Source organism: Typopeltis vanoorti, chromosome 6 (genome assembly GCF_054136105.1).
Source record: "Typopeltis vanoorti isolate ZY-2024b chromosome 6, IOZ_Tvanoo_1.0, whole genome shotgun sequence".
NCBI lineage: Eukaryota > Metazoa > Arthropoda > Arachnida > Uropygi > Thelyphonidae > Typopeltis > Typopeltis vanoorti.
The window spans coordinates 87,706,681-87,724,608 of record NC_143554.1 but is presented as its reverse complement, the minus strand read 5'-3'; the positions used below and the strand labels follow the sequence as shown (position 1 = coordinate 87,724,608).

The following is a 17,928-nucleotide window of genomic DNA, read 5'->3' as shown; positions in this document are numbered from 1 at the left end:
ACAGTAGAGCAAATATATAAACGGCTGTCGTGGAGGGGAAAGGAGCGCTTTTTCGTGAATTGAGTAATGATAATGGATATGGGGGATCGATCTTCTCTAACAGTAGGTCTCTGGAAAAAGGGATGGAAGATTCCTAAAACTAGGATTGTATAATTTATGGTAATGTTCGCTCACTGTTTCTTTCTGGCTGTAATTCTAAATAATAAATACCAACTTAGAGACAGTTGAACTGAGTTTAATGAAATATGTGATCTTATTAAAATTTGTCAAGCATTTTAACTTTGGCTGAAATATCTGGCCAGAAAATCACCTGATGTTACTCATGATTCTGGTGATTTTTAGTACGAGATGTACAAGCCAAATTCCATTTCGAGATGGCCAAAATGTGTGATGTAACTGCGTTTCTGGGGAGGGGGGGGGTGTAAGTAGACTGTCAGAGCTTGTTGGTATGTCACTATATTTTACTGATACGTTCATGTATTTTTCATAAACACATATCTGGAAAAAAATTTCTGTACTTTTTCTAACATTTTAAACCTCTTCCTCTTTTAGATGATTAATACTACTAATAATAAGCTAACGCCTTTTATTCCCTTTTCAGGAGTAGGTGAGGCCTTTAAACCCTATCTAGCTTTTGGAGACAGTGGGTAGTTCAGTCTCCACCGGTAGCCAATTAAAGATAGCTGGCGTATGTCTAATCATTAATTATAGGCAGCCACCAATGAAGATACCAGCAAGCGAGTGCTGCCATCTTTTGATACCTAAACATAACAGGATATGTTACTGTCTGAAATAATGTCGATTCTACGGTCGATTTTCTTGAATTTACGGGAGAAAAAAACCTGCTTGCCGTTCCAGAGATCAACTAACTCGAGACCCGGTCGAAGAAAGCCTTAGAAAAAGTTCCTCTAGTCAGCGATTAGACTCGAACTATAAGCCTAACTTCGTGCGGCCTAGCGCAGAAGATGCAAACGTCTCTCCCACCGAGCTACACAGGCTTACTTTTATATGCCCCCTGATGCGATTTTAATCAAGTAGCAACATTCTTGTTAACATTAGTAACAATTGTTCTTGCTAACACTGTTTATACATTAGTACAACATTGGGAAAATCCATCATTTAGACTATCCTATTTAATAAGAAGCAAAACTTTGTTGTGTTGTCCCCCACCTCTAGAAGTTGAGTCTCATGAAGAGACAGCACATCCCTCTCCTTCTGTCAAGTCACATTTTTCTTCGCGCATTAGCGTTAGTCATCCTAAAAGAACATCATATCGGCCAGTTAGAATATTAGCGGCAATTGCTTATTACTTATATTACTGTTACTTATTTTATATGAGCCGGCCTGTTTGGCCGAGTGGTTAGCGTATCCGCTCTTCACCCGAAAGGCTGCGGGCTCGAATCCCGCCGTACTTTTTACAATCACATTGGATGCTTGTGATTGTCTGTGAAAATACTAGTGGTGGTGGACGGTAGATGGCGTTAGTGTAGATGATGATGATAGCTCTCTCTCCACCACTCAGTTCACCAACTACAACTGAACTGTTCGTTGTAGTTCACCAACTACAACGTTAACATTAGTAACATAACGTTAACATAACGCTTCTTAATGCAAGAGAATTGCATTAAGAAGCGGTCCGAAAGAGAAGCGAATGCAAGAGAAGTCCGCGCGGTTAGCTTAGTGGCTTTGCGCTTCGCAACCATATGCCTGGGTAAGGAGTGTCCTGGGCTCGATTCCCGTCGCCGACGTGAGGAGCTTAAGGATCTTCCTCAGCCATAGCCAAGTTAGCCGGTCTTGGGCGTGGACAGCAGGTTTTTTCCCCCACAGTTTATCTGGGGTGTTTCATCCCGCAAGCAGGCAAACCGGCCCCGTGAACACACGGATCTACAGCCATAAATACTTACCCCCCATGAGGGATATCAACTCGCCCCTATAGGGACGGGACGAGTTGAGCCAAAAAAATACCAAAATTATAGTGAAATAATGTGGGATTAAATATCCCCTTAATTTAAATAATTTTAATATCGCCGAAGTTAAACCTTTTGTCTTTTTATCTGTGCACCTTTTTGACAACTCGTACTGCAAAGTATTAAAGCTATTATCATAATTTTGGTATTTTTTGGTCTACCTACTCACTGATGAGACCTCAATAAAGGTTGAAAAACTAGTCTGGATAGTGACCTCTCCCTTAATGTAAAACAACATACATCTCCTAGGGGATAAGTTTTACATTAGGGCAAATACTAAGAATAGCGATCGTATCTTTATCCACCTTTGCAACGAGTTTCCCGGTATTGTACCACCCAGGTGTTTGCTCACGCTTGGACTCGCCGAACTTTTATAGTTTGCTATATTCGGCATAAAACTCTTCGATTTCTATCTTAGAGTTTTCTTATTCGGCTTTGAAATAATGTGGGATAAAATATCCCCTTAATTTAAATAATTAAAAGATTAGTTTGTTTGATATATATATATAGAAAAAAAAATTTGAGAGTTAAGCAAACCGACATGAACTGGTCAAGTGAAGAGATAGAAATTCGTAGTAGGTATCGATTTTTTTATGTAGTACGGTAGTTACAGCCAGTACATGACTCACCTGCTGCTGTAGATATTTTTTATATCTGCAGCACCGAGGTAATCAATCTCAAACTACATGCATTGGCTTTACTCTTGCTTTTGTTTCTTCTCAAAAACATAAAACCTCTCTCTCTCTCTCTCACCTTTAGTTCAATTGCAAGCTCACAATTTGTCTTCGGGACTTCTTTCTTCCGATGATTAAAAACTAAACATGTAAACATTCTGGTTTCAAGAAATCTAATTTCTTCACGTTGTGCATGATTTGTCAGCTCATCTTTTCCATCGTACCACCATTCATATCAGGAAAGTTTTACAAGGGATAAGAAAATTCTGTTTATTTATTAACAGCTTTCCTTATATTATCCTAGCAGAGTTCGTGATGGTACTTGCATATGTCTGCAGGTTGAATTTGTGTTGTCACGATTTCCGCTTTGTTGAAGCTAATCAAAGATTGCTGTATGTTAGACGGCAAGACCTGTTATCTCCATCTAGAGTCACTATATGCCTTCATTTGTGAAGAACCAAAGTCATATTTATGAGTTAGGAAAGATTGGCTAATTCAGAGGCACTAACAAAAATCGAAGAGATTTTTGCTAGTTTTCTACATTAAAGGCCTAGGATCTATGGCTGTGAGATCATTGGATGTTGTGTGTTAAATACTTGTGTGAGTATTTCGTTTGGCATGTACGTCACTCCTTATAACACTTGCCAACTCATCTTCAGTTAAACAAGCACTTGTAATGATTTTTACATCCTAAATGGAATTCGAACCTACGTCTTTCCACCATGGAGCATCGTTGAAATCGAGTGAGCCACAGAAGTGCATTCCCCATCGGAATGAAAGGCAAATATAATATGGGTAAAATGGTTGAACGTGTTATTGGCCAATAATTACGCATTTCGAAGTCTGCATTTTTAATGTGCTAATGAAATGAAATTCTATATGTTACTGAGGATCCAAAATATAACCAGGGTAGATGTAAATTACTAGTATTGCTCCACGAGAAGGCTAATTAGTTCATCTTGAAGTCAAAGTACTGAGTTTCAAGATGTGAGCAGCCACAACACCAAACTATTTTAACAACACATTATGAACTGCATGACAAAAATCGAACATGCACTCGAACCATGCAAATTCCAAGGCACACTGTTCCTAGTAAACACATCCAATCCGATGGATGTTTACACATGGGAGATGCCTGGAATACTGTTTTGCATGAATTCATCGTCATAAGGTTGAAATTTTGAGTGCATAGTGTTATACACCTGTAAAGTTTGTCTCTCATGATCTCATGGTATTAATTAGGCTTACTGACCTTTTTTCACGGAATCACTGATCCTAAACCTTTAAATTGTGGTGAAGCAAGGAGGTCTTTGTAAAGAGGACCAATAACTTTTATCTTCCTATTCATCAGTATACATTAGTAGTTCATTATTCATTCCGACCGTCTTGATTTATGTAGTCATTTTCACTGTGGGGTTTTGTCACAGTCGATTATAAAATCCAGTAATATCACAATGAACGTCCTTATCCAAAATAATGGTCACTTTGTTAAAAAATAGGAGTTCATATTAAAACGCAACCACTTCTTATTAAAGTCATACTGCTCCCCACAAAGTTTCACAGCTCACTGATGAATTCTTCACTAACTTTTCGTTCCTTTGTCACTATGCCAGAGATATTACTCGAGAAATCAACCTTTGTAAAAACATGTTTTAACCTGAATGTAGTCAAGATAAGCTTAAGATGTTGCATTTCTTTTAAATCCTCAAATAAAGCTTATATCGTTGCTAGCAGAAAAGTGAAGTTCTTTTATTTAAAAAAAATTAAATTAAATTAAATTAAATTAAAAAAATATATATGGATACTGTTTACACCACTGTATGAGCATGCTTCATAGCAGCACAACAACGACACCGCAATCGATGCGTTTTGGTAATCCTTAGGAAGAAATTTCGTCTGGTGTGAAGTACATTTATAAGGATTCTTTTTTTTTTTTTTTTTTTTTTTTAATTAGAAACAGACAGATCACGCGCAGTGTTCCGATTTATTCTTGCAAACCAGCAGATCAGCGACGAACGTGAAGTTGAGAAAATAGTCATAACGATCTTCTTATTACCTGCCATATTCTCAACTTCACACGGAAAAAAGAAAGTGTCTGAATACATGATTGAGGCGTTAGTAGATTTATTGTATGATAATATTACTCAGCTTAAATTATATATATATAATTGTGAACTTCCTTCTTCCCCACCCCCTCCAGAAAAAAAAAAAAAAATCTGCTCTTGTACAAATCTTTTTAACATAGCCATTTGAAACTAGTAGTAACTTGCCCTATGTTACGAATTGACAAATTCTTTGCAGTAAAACTGGTTGAAATGTAGACAACTTATTTTGGTTCAAGTTTATGTTTTATTATTATTATTATTTCATGGTAGATTAATTAGTTAATCATAGTTAAAAGCTTCTGTAACGAAACGAATACGCGAAGAGGTGGGAAAAAAAAAAAGTTTTGTTTTATCGTCTGCTGCGGAAAATCAGATTCTAATCAGTCAGCAACATTTAATTTAACTGGAAGTTATTCAGTAAGTGCAATTTTCATTTCTCTTAGATTGGTCACTCTGTCACAAATAAATCGAGATTCAAAATATTGATTTATGCTTCCTCTTTTACCCTAATATAAGCAAATTTTCATTCCAATATTATGTTATTTTTGTGAAAAAAAAGATTTATGGTTAACATATGTCTTTTTCCATTTAGCTAAATATTTAACTTTTCATTTTATTAATGGCATAATTTTATGTACATTTTGTGTGTTTCTACTTCTAATTTCAATTAATAATAATAATATAAAAAATACGCTAAGAATAGTTAACATTGGACTAAAACTGCTTTAGCTTAATTTAAAATATATTTTGAATTTATTTATTTTTAAAATAGTTCTGGCTTAAAGCACAATGCGTTTATTTTATTTATGATTTTTTTATCATGTAAAAATGCCAATCATTGAGCAAGTGAAGAGAACTGAGACCAGTCTCCCTTCTACCCTCATGGCGTTGTAATTATCCAGAATGACTTTCAGAAAAATACAAACGCTAGGATTGAGCAATACAACTTCTTGTTTCAAGAACTGGTTGTTTCCAATCGACTTTTAGCATGCGTGTAGCTTGGTGGATATCTAATGCTGTATAGAAAGAAATATTCGATAAGGGAAAAACATAATGGTCCTCTAGAAGTCAGTTTAAGAAATGGTAAGTTGTATCAAGTTATTCATAGTTATAATGCGAGCTTAATATCGCATTTTTATGACTTTCTTATTAAATATAATACTGTCAACCTCTCGAAACGTATATTATTACTTTTCCCCGTTATTCAACGTTTGTTGACTACAAATAAGCAGTAAGAAAATTTTGCATCACTTTATTTTTTTACTTATAAATTACTTTCGATTATCCGATTACAGATACTGATTTCTTTACATTTTATTATAAAATGTTAAGCGTTGAATTTATTGAGTCACGTGGGAGATGTTGATGATGATAAACATTAATTACGTTATTTCTTGAAAATAATATCAAACGATAGGAAGAAGCAGGGATATGACTAAGACATGCCAGATAGATATAAGTGGCTTTTTTCATAGGAATGTGAACGGAGGGGGAGGGGGGAGTCATCTGTGGAAGGTCGTGTGTGTAAAGAAGCGAGAAGATTTCTTTCAAGAAGGATGGTGATCAGGGCTGACATTACGGCGATTGAACCCAATTGGACCCCTAAGTAAGAAATTTAAAATTGCAAACTTTTGGAAGATTTTGCTGGACAAAAACACTTTCCCTGAACTGCAGGGGGAAAGGGATTCATAATACAAGCAAGGGAAGTAGTAACGGACTGTACACCTAGAGTCAGGAGGATAAAATAAGGCACAGTATAGTAATCAAGGAAATTGGTTGAGGGATTACCCTTGACTCGCTCAACCAAGTAGAAGGAAGAATGATTATGATAGAATATTATAATGGTATAATAATTTTGATGAATTCTGATGGTAGGGAAGTGATTGAACCAGATGCAGTAGTTGAGTTACTGAGTAATCACTTCGCAAAGGTATATCATCCAGTTCAAGATATTGCAATAACGGATATGACAAGGGCTTGCGTGGAAACAGAGGTAGTTGAAGTAGTGATGTGTGTGTGTGGGGGGGGGGGCTGTATACCTGACATTACAAACCTTAGTGCCAATATAGCTAGGGGAAATAGGATATCTGCGTGCATATTACAAGAATGCGGGAACTGGCAGTGCCTCCGACCAAATTATTTGTCTCAAGGGAGAAGAAAGAAGGAAAATTTGTTCCGTTGCATAAAGGAGGTTTCAAGACAAAGGTAGCCACTTATTGGCCGATCAGCATCTCAGTAGTGGTGGTCAAGTTTTGTAGAAGTTAGTTAAGGAAAAAATTAAGGATGGGTGGTTGGGAATATGATATGGGAGGTAGCATCGAGTCATGAGGGGGTAAGGTCATGCCTCAGTAATTTACTCACTTTTTATAATAAAACTAACAGCTGAGTTGGATAAGTTGATACTACACGATAGAGCCGGGCCTAGAGGTATTTTCACCTGAGACAGGAGGATAAATTTTCGCCCCTATGTATATAGTTTATTTCTAATAAGTATTAAATAAAAATAAATAAATGATTTTGGGAAAAAAATGAATTTATTAATTATTAAATAAAAAAAGTCACAGAACGAGTAATAGTACAATAGTAGTAGGGACATAAAATTACACATTAAAAATAAAATCACACCAAACTTAACAAAAGAAAAACAAAATCAGTATTACACATGAGATGAATTAGAATATTACACATTTTTCAGTAATTTAATTTAATAATAGAGACAAAATAATATTAATAATACTTATATAAAGATATAAATAAATGCCCAATATAAAATCTTTTTTTTAAAGTTTTACTTTTCTTGCTTTTAGTGAAGCCAATTCATCAATTATTTTATCAAAATTAATTTGTTTTGTAAATTCCTGTTCGATTGATAAAATTGCCATATTTGACAATTTTTCCTGAGCAAGTGACGATCTTAAATATGTTCTGATAATTTTTAATTTACTGAAGCCTCTTTCACCAGAAGCTACAGTAACAGGTAGTGTTAGGACTATTCTGAATGAAACTTCTAAATTTGGATAGGACTGAACTAAACTATATTCATGAATCGTTTTTTAAAAGATCTAAACTTGTAGCTGCTTTAAGGTCTAGAATTAACGTCATTGCCTGATTTTTGAAACTGATTATTTCTGATAATAATTCTACACAATTTATATCGTTTGGATATTTAAGGGATAAATCACAAGCTGCTTTTTTTAAATGTTCTGTATCCATCGACTTTAATTTTTCACCTGTTAAAAATTCGAAGTCAGACGAAATCCCATATAGTTCTTCATATCTCCATCTAAGTTGTGTTATTAAAATATCTATTACTCCTTTCATTTCTACTGTAAATAAATATTTATCGTTATAAGGAAGTGATTGCTGAGATTGATCATCTAATTTAATAATTTGGCTTCGTTTATTTTCAAAATCTGTAGACAATTCCATTTCTGAAGCCAAATTTTCAATCTTAGAAAAAATATTTTCCCATATGGTGTCTCTCATTTGATGCAAGGAATTAGATAATCCTTCTATTAAACGTGAAGCTTTAATTATAGTTATCGTTTTTGATTGCAAAGCTTTGTTTATTTTATCAACTTCTTGCAATATTAAATTCCATGTAGATAACATATATAAGAATTTAAAATTTATTTGTTTCAATATGCTTTTAATTTCAGCGCATTGCAATGATTGCTCATTTTTCAAATCAATTAATATCTTATACACTTGGGGTATTTGTTGGTGCAATTCCTTGATAGCATTTGCTCTTGAGGCCCATCGTGTGTCTGTATGACCTTTTAAAGTTGTTTTTAATACAGAGATTAGTTTATCCCATCTAGTCGTCGAATTCACAAAAAAACGTATAAAGTGTCTGAACGATTCCGAAAAAATGTGATCATGTTAACATTTGAAGAAGCAGCATTTTTACAAACCAAATTAAGGCTGTGAGCCTCACAAGGCATGTACATAGCTTGTTCATTTTTTTGAGAAATTATGGCTTGTACTGCATTATAAACACCCGCCATGTTCGCCCCATTGTCATATCCTTGACCTCTAACGTTTAGAATATGGAATCCATCTTTTTCTAATTTATTGACAATTTCATAGGCTAAATCGTTACCAATTTTTTCTTTTATCGCTATAAAATCTATAAAGCTTTCCTCAATCGTAATAGAATCGTTCCTAATAACTACATATCGAATAATTTGGCACATTTGTTCGTGATGCGATACATCTGGTGTACAGTCAAACATCAAGGAAAAGTATTTCGATTCTTTAATTCTAGAAAGAATTTCAGTTCGAACATGGTTCCCTAAGAGTAAAAGAAATTCGTCTTGAATCTAATTAAATAAGTATGAAACAGACCCCTTCTTATGATTAACAACATGTTCTGCGATGGTCGTATTGTATCGGCTTATTAATTCAATCAAGTTTAGAAAAATTCCTGCATTCGGATTACCAATAATTTCTTGCGTACCTCTAAGAGGTGAATTATTCTTTGCACAAAATAAAATTACATCCAACACAACACGTAAAATATTTCGCCATCTTTCCTTTTCTGTCTGTATTGCTTTTTGCAACAAATCGTCTACAAAACCACCAGTTTTAAGTTTCTTTTCAAAGCATTTCCAATAGAGATACGCGTCGCGATGAAATACAGAATTTTCATGATCGGAAATTCGATTTAGATTTTTCCAATCTTTAAATCCTCGGCTTTGATTGCAGATTTTGTTTTCCATGTACCAACATGGAAAACAAAATATCGACATAGATATTTTTGAAAAAATGAGCCAGTTACGATGGACTCGCTCTCCATTGGAACATTTTTTAAGAAACCATTCATTTGAAAATCTCCTGCCATCCTCTGAAACAGATTCCCTAAAATCTGCGTCTTCTCCTTGTTGTGGTCCATGTTCAATTAGAACACATCTAATTTTATCCATAATAAGCGGCCATGAAGGAGGATCGTTGAAATTAATAGAATTAAATACATCTTTTTCTTGTTCTGTCGAATTTTCTCATATTTCAATTTCTTCTTCTTCAACTTCCATTCATTTTTCTTGATCTTCAATGGTAGTGTTTTTCTTCAAATTCAATCGTCTTTTCTTGAGCCTCGACCGGTATTGTCTCGAGTGAACTGCTTGTATTTGAGGTACTCGGTTTTTCTAGCCAATTTTGCAAACATTATGTTGATTTGTTTCATTTCTCAATTTTCTTCTTTTCCTATATTCAGCACCACTGGGTTTTCTTGACGCCATTAGTTCATCTGAAAAAGAAAAATTATATATTTATAATGTAATCGCTTTTGATTACATTACAAATAAAAATGGAAAATAAAGTCGTAATATAATGTAACATACAATGAAACATTTTTACAAATTTATATAATAGAAAACTTATCTTAAGTTTAACGTATTTAAAATGATACCTTCTGCTCGCTGTCATACTAGCACACTGCGCAAATATGCACATTAGTATGCCCACCATTTGTAGGTCTCTCCTTGGCATTTTGCCAAGAATAGTCAATTCATGCTGAAGAGGAAAAAGAAATGAAGGATATACGAATTGGTCGCCAACATGCGAAATCACGTGCTTTCTTGTCTGTCGCTGTACTAGCTTGATTTTTGTTGTCGCTTTTTTGCATTTTTTTTAATTATTAATTTATATGATGGATCCAGTACAGTCAACAAGTTCTGTTGTTAAACGTTTCAGTAGCTCTTGCAAAAGAATATTGAATCGTCAGAAGTTCGTCTCCTTGTTCCCCTTTCTCAAGTCATGAAAATTGCAAGTGCAATTGCGGGAGTATCGGGGTCGACTGTTAAAAGAATTCGTAGGGAATCAAAAGGTGAAGATAAGCCAAAATTTAAATCTCCTGATGGGAAAAAAAAAAAAAAAAAAAAAAAAAACGCCAGAGTAAAGAAAATCATCGAAACTGTAGCTTTGAATGATTTTGATGTAGCGTTATAAGAGTTATAAGAACTATTCACGAATTTTACGTGGTCGAGAAAAGAGTGCCAACTGTTCCGAAAAATTGATTCCTGTGCTTAAAGAAAAAATTAATTTTCCTTGGAAAAGAGAAACTTTATGGAAAATACTTCGTGAAATCGGATTTTGTTTTAAAATTTAAGGAAACTTTTCATGGAGAGAAGTGACATTGTTTTATCTAGAACGCAGCATTTGAGAGCAATAAGACGTTTCACGGAGGAAAAAAGACCGATTGTGTATCTAGATGAAACTTGGAGTGATAGTAATTTAACTTATGGAAAATGTTGGCAGTCTAAAGAAGAATGTGGAGTGCTACAAACCGGAAATGCCTCACGGCGCATAATAATTTTGTGTGCGGGTGGAGAAATGGTTTTTTTTTTTTTACCGAATTCACACTTACTATACAAAGCCAATTCAACTACTGGAGATTACCATGGGCAAATGAATTCTACGATCTTCGAAAAGTGGGCAGAAGAAAAACCGATTCCAACTTTCCTAAAAATGCTGTTATTATAATTAATAACGCTTCATATCACTCTATTCGATTAAACAAAGTTCCAAATTGGTCTAATAAGAAGCAAGTTCTTATGGATTGGCTCTCTGCAAATAGCATTTCTCATTCCCCAGATATGCGAAAAATTGAATTGCTTAATTTGGTCAAAAGAAACTGGCCCACAACTAGACTTCTAGCTTTGAGGCTACCACCATATCATTGCGATATTAATGCTATTGAGTATGTTTGGGCAGAAGTGAAAAGTTTCATTCGCAATTGCAACGTAACTGAGGATATTGGCATGTCGAAACTTTTTAAGCTTTCAGAACAGGCGATTGAAAGTATTACAGTTCAAAACTGGGGAAAATATTGCTGTCATGTCACCTCATTGGAAAATATGTATTGAGACAGAGACGGAATTATCTAAGAATTATGCGAACCTTTGGTGATCAATTTAAGTGAAAGTGATGGCGATTCGGACACCGATTCAGATGACTGAAGATTAAAAGGATTTGATAATGGTATTTTTATCCAACATTTTTTGCGTGGGTTTGTTAAAAGAGTCACAAGAAGTCATAAATAATTAATCGGTTTAGGACATTAAAGTGTCTCAGTTCTCTCAACTGTAAGTTTAGAATATCTAAGTTCATTTGAAAAAAATTTCTGTTTTTCTGTATAATTATTTTTATTTTATAGAAAACGTTCTTAAAAATAAACTTAGTTAAATTTTTGTTTTATCCTATACCTTTTTTTTTTAATTTTGTTAATATTCTACGTACATTTTTCCAACTGTTATATAAGCAAAATAGTTACACTTTAAAAACTACAATGTTCGTAAAAGAAAAGCTAAATTTTACGACCTGTAATAATAAACAAACTCATCCCAGAAGACAGATTGGTTGCCCTATTATCGGAATGGATTCTCCTTTTTCTGACATGCGCAGAAGTGTCGAAGGATCTCTAATGGTTGGGCGAACTTATACAACGAACATGTCCAAACTCGCGTACCATACCACTTACTAGGGCGATATCATACGAGGAAACGAGTGTATAGAGCGAGAGCGTCCGACGCAAATCTTTAGTTTGCTTAAAGTATTTGACGAACATTGCAAGATACATTTGGCTTTTTATTATTATTTTTATTTTGCAAGTTAGTAATTTTCATTTTTCACCAATTTGCCGCCTTTTTCCATCGTTCACCTGAGGCAAGTGCCTCGTTTGCCTCACCCTTGTTCCCGGCTCTGCTACACGATAACATTGCAAAGGCGTTTGATAGGATATTTCATGGAACTCGGTTACATAAATTGAACAAATGGGTTTGGACATGAAACTGGTGAGGTAGCAGGAGGTTGACTGATAGATTATACACCATAACGTAGTTTATGCAGGAACAGAATCCAAGAGAAGACTTGGGACTAGGTTTTCCCCCAAATACATGGCAAAGCTATGCATTTGGGGGCCCCCCTCCTCGTTGAATTGTATATTAATGATACTGGAAATGATCTCAGAGGAAATATTCAGTTGATGCTGATGATGTAGAGCTGGGTAGAGCAATAGTTAATAAAGTTGATATAGAGATCTTGCAGGATGAGTTAAATAGACTGATAGCGTGGGCAAAGAAGTACTGCAGTTTAATGTTGGCAAAGTTTAACGTTATGCACTTTGGGATGAAGAGATTATTACCAGCTCTATGCTATATTGATGGAATTGAACTGCACGAAATTAACGAGGTTAGGAATTTCCTGGTGCTGGTAGGCTGTGAAAGGTCAGAGGTCATATTGCAAAGGTGATTATGATTAGTGCTTAGTGAACAGTGTGTCTGACTCCATGAATGTGCTCGTATAATGATAATAAAAAGGAAGAAAATTATTTTCAGAATCCGCCTCTATTTTGTAAATGTATAATCAATAACTGTATTTAATTTTTAATATGAATAGCATATATTACCAATGCTTAATCATCTTAAATTAGGGACCCTACCTAAATTATCCCAATTTGGTCCCTCCCGCATTTGATATAACTGGTACTGGTGATGATTAGGTAGATTGCATTGCCAAAGGGGGTGGGGGTGAACGAATGCAAACGTTAATCTCTTATCTTATTATTCGCCCTCCTAAGAGAATTGTATATATCCTATATAGTTCTCTTAGGAGGGCGAAGGACGCTAGTAACACTGTGTTTACCACAGTGCCATATTGCTACGCGCGCAAGCATAATGCACGTCATAGTGAGATGCGAGCTATTAGCATAATGGGGTACTGTCCGTCGCGCAGTTCCACTGTTGTCTATATGCAGTTTGCGCCAGTAGTAGAGTGTTGGTAGTGCTTATCGTGTTTACTGCGTCTCTTTAAATATTTGGACTTTACAATTAAAGACATAACATTTGTTATCGTGTTTATTTTAGAACATTATTGGGATTATGATAATGGATTTTATTTTTAAGTAATTTTGAATTATACTAAACTGTATAATTTTATCGATAATAAACAATATTTTTTCATGAAACAAAACAAGAATATATTTTATTTTTATTTTAATGATATAATTAAAGTAATTTTGAATTATACCAAACTGTATAATTTTATAGATAATAAACAATATTTTTTCATGTTTCATTTTTTTTTAATTTTTTTATTATAATTTTGATATTTTATCCAAACACGTACACACACACACACACACACACACACACACACACTGTAAGTACAGTGTATATTTCGAAAGTTGCAGCACCCCCACGATTTGAAGCCACGAGCCGCCACTGCATTCAAAACAACGCATGACGCATTGTGTCTGTAGAACTTTTGGCATCCCGCAAATAATCTAATGACTATATAAGTCCTGGAATAGCAACACTAAAATAAGAAAGAACTAACTGTCATTACTATTTAGATTTCAACAGTAGATAAAAATTTCTGATCAGCGATGAATGCAATGTATCCATAAATTAAGACAAGAGGACTAAGGGAATAAACATTTTTCAGTTAATCTGAACCACTTACTAATTTTTATTTGCTTATTTTAATTTTTTTTCGACTTCCACTCTCCAGGAAAGATTGTGTGTGTGTGTATTATATATATAGTATTTTTAATTATATTTTGCATATTCCAATACTGATTCCAATAATGGACCAAATATAGGCCTGCAATAAGCGGGATGATAAAATGCGTCGCCCACCTAAAATCAATCGCAAACATTCATGTCCATAGCGGATTCATGCCACACATAAATAACATTAAGGAAAAGATTTAAAAGCCAATTCCAAAAATTTCATCTTTTAATTTTTTTTAACAAATTACATTAATTATTGTGTGTGAAAACTATGTTTAGTTTCATGATAATATGCATAAAAGTAGTTTTCACACATAATACTTAATTGTGTGCGCGTGCAGTTGTGTCTGGTCTGGGCTCTCCGATCAACAGGCTACGGCGTTTAAATTCGGAACACGGTCAACTAGGCGATGGTCAAGTGGGCTCCGGACATCTAGGCGACAAAATAATAGATCAAATATGCAATGCTATTCTATTGATCTACTACCGGGTAAATTTAAATAATATTTTTTGGAGAAACGAGTTAAAAGAACGATATAAATATAAAATTTGAAAAATCTCGCTTATAATTAAGTTTATTTTTATTGTGTAGAATTACAAATTGTAGAGAAGTTATATTGAAATTTCCCATGTGCAAAAAAATGAGTCAGCTAGTTAATAAATATTTTCGTTTATATCATAATGAGAATATTAAATTTTGGTCGTGAAAGTCATGCAATGTGGAGCCAAAGCATGAATGAATTATTTGTGGATGGCACATTTTTACTTTCTCCCCGCCTTTTTGCTCAAATTTTTGTTATTTTGGCGAGAAAGGATGGAGGTCCTGTTTTGTATTGTTTGCTACCTAATAAGAGTCTTGAAACATACACAAAATTATTTTATATGATACATGAAATGTGGCTATTACTAGATCCCGAAAATATAAATGTTGTTATGAAACTGCCATTCATCAAACTTTACGTATAGTATTTCCACAAGCTAACATAAATGGTTGCTTTTTTCATCTCGTACAAAATCTTCGTAAGCATTTAGCTTCATGCAATCTTTTAACCAGATACAATTCTGATGCGCAATTCGCTTTAAATTCAGAAATGATCACTTCACTTGCTTTTGTTCCAGAACAAGATATTATTTACGCTATTTCTGAAATTGAGAATCATTTATCCAATGAATTTGAACTAATTTTTGAATAGTTTACGAACACATACATAGGTCGTCTAAGAAATAATAGAACCAACCAGGCATCCACCAATTTTTCCCTCAAACGTTTGGTCTGTGTACCAAAGAACAATAAATGGAAGCGATAGGACAAATAATTTTGCGAAAACCTATCATCTAAAATTGGAGGTGAGCTTTAGCAGCAGCGTAAGTCATTCAAATTTATGGATTTTTATAAATGGACTACAAAAAATTAAAAAAAAACATATGATGTTGATTATGAAAGAGCAGTAGCAGGTTATCAACATCAACATTTGGTCGACTTCTTCGTAACGTAGACGTTACGAAGAAGTCGACCAAAGAATTTTGAAAAAAGTTATAAATTACGATAGGGAAAATATAATATAATATCTACGTGGTATTGCATATGACTATAATATGAATTAATAATTTTAAAATAAAAATTTTGTTTTGAATTTCATATACTTTTTTTGTTTTGATTTTTATATGTAACATGTGTAAATATGTTTGTTAATTACAAAATAATATTAAGAAATGAATTAAAAAACTATTTTTTCTTTATTTTAATATTGTGCAATTATACCTTTTCATTTTTAAATCATTCTTTTTAACTATCTCATTCTTAAGTGATCCTACAAATTCTTAAGTGATCCTACAAAATGATATATGATATAATTCTTCAGAAATATAAAAAATTTTAATTTATCGAAAATTAGAATATTAGAGCCAAATTCACCCAGGTAAGCTTAGGTGAGTCTAGGTTATTAGGTCTGGATTATTATTATTTTTTTTTTTTTTTAATTTTATTTATTTTTTTCAATTATGTGGAAATAACTAATAACCAAGGCTTTTTTTTCAGCCGAAACGGTCCGGAAAAGTTTACGGAACGTTTTCCGGCTGAAAAAAAGCCATACTTCATAAGTCTTAACCATATTTATATTTATATATATTTTACCAATATTTACAAAAAAAAAAAAAAAATCCGCCAAATGGTATGCCTGCTAAGCGTGCAAAAATTTGTAAGTTTCTGCCGCCCAGTTAACCGTCGCCCATCTGGCTATCGTCCAGTTCGTGTACCCTTAAATTCCATTGTGAGCATCGATATTTCCTGGTGTGAGATTACTTTCCTGCTTATTAAAAGCCTGAAGTGGCTTGTAAAAGATATGTCTGGACTCTAGAACAGGATATCGACTATAAAATAAATAAAAATAATTAAAAAAATCTTTAGCCCATCAACGGCATAAGTGCACTGTAGCATTACAAGTTTTTGTAATGAGAGTCACACATTAAAAAAAAAAAAAAAAAAAAAAAAAAGGAAGCTGTGGTGAACGCTGACCTGAAAAGGCTTTAAACTGGTTCCATTGAAATAAGCTTAGCCTCAATATTGCAACAAACGAATATTATATTCCAGGGAAATTAATCAAAATTGGCCGTTGTTCAGGAAACGTTTAAAGAAAATGAAATTGCATTATTCACGTTCAATTGCAAAACGCGGTCATTTTTGAAATGTCGGCTAAATAATTTTTCCGATACTATGCTTATATTGTATGTAGGAATTGCTATATACCATTGCAACCTTACTAGAGTTCCTATGGTACTCGTACAACCGTTGTTGGGAAAGATGATGACTCTATTTTGATTCATAATATTTTCATCCACCACGTTCCAATGTTTCTTATTTCAGGCAAAAATAATTGCCCATTCGAGTCTTCAAAATTCGAGTCATCAGAATTCAAGGAGAACCGGCCTACCATTCCGGAACTCGGGGTGGGGGGGGCGTCGTAGGCGTCGCAATTCGGTATTTTTTATATATATATATAAAATACCGAATTGCGATTCGGTATTATATAGAATGCAAATAATTATCTGCATGAAGTTGTTTTATGAAGTATTTTAGGTTGTGTGTTATCCTCTTTATATTCAATTAAGCAGTTTTCAAATGAATCGGTCATAGAATTTTTGTAACAAACAGAGGGACCGCATTTGTGAAGTGAAGAGTGGGAGGGAGCGTTGTTGGAAATAATAATAAAAAAAAGTGCAATAAAATGTACACATCACCTTTCCCTTAATGTGTTAGACTGTCCTGGAAAGCTAAATCGGCTTTATATAAATTTAATGTTCTGATAGGCGGTTAATCCTATCTGCATAATCTGCTATTGTCTGTCAATTGTGTGTGTATTCTCAGAATGTTTTTGGCTGGTTTTGTTGGGAGGAGAGGGAAAAAAAAAAAACGTTTCCTCACGAAAACTCGGGTTTATCAATTCTAAGGCTCCATATGAGACTGGCTAACTCTCCTTCATTTGAAAAGACTGTATAAATGTTCTTAGCTTCCTAGACGGGAATCGAGCCCAGGTCTTTTCAACCATATGAACAGTTCTCCATCCTTCTAAATCTGCACAAAGTGACAAACAAATTCAATTAAATTTTGACTCTTCACTTCTGTTAACTAAGCTAACTTAGTGAATTAAGTAACTGAACAGAATCAGAACTG

The 17,928-nt window shown here is 34.0% G+C and overlaps 1 protein-coding gene across 1 annotated transcript in view; it reads left to right on the top strand.

The window, feature by feature from the left end:
• The window catches only part of LOC150105672 (secretin receptor-like), a 244,613-nt gene that overhangs the window by 3,248 nt on the left and 223,437 nt on the right, over nucleotides 1-17,928 (top strand). Inside the window, exon 2 of the mRNA XM_090394527.1 lies at nucleotides 5,661-5,829. Within this exon, the coding sequence (XP_090250653.1) occupies nucleotides 5,827-5,829 (3 nt within the window). The 5' untranslated portion in view covers nucleotides 5,661-5,826. The remainder of the gene's footprint in view (nucleotides 1-5,660; nucleotides 5,830-17,928) is intronic.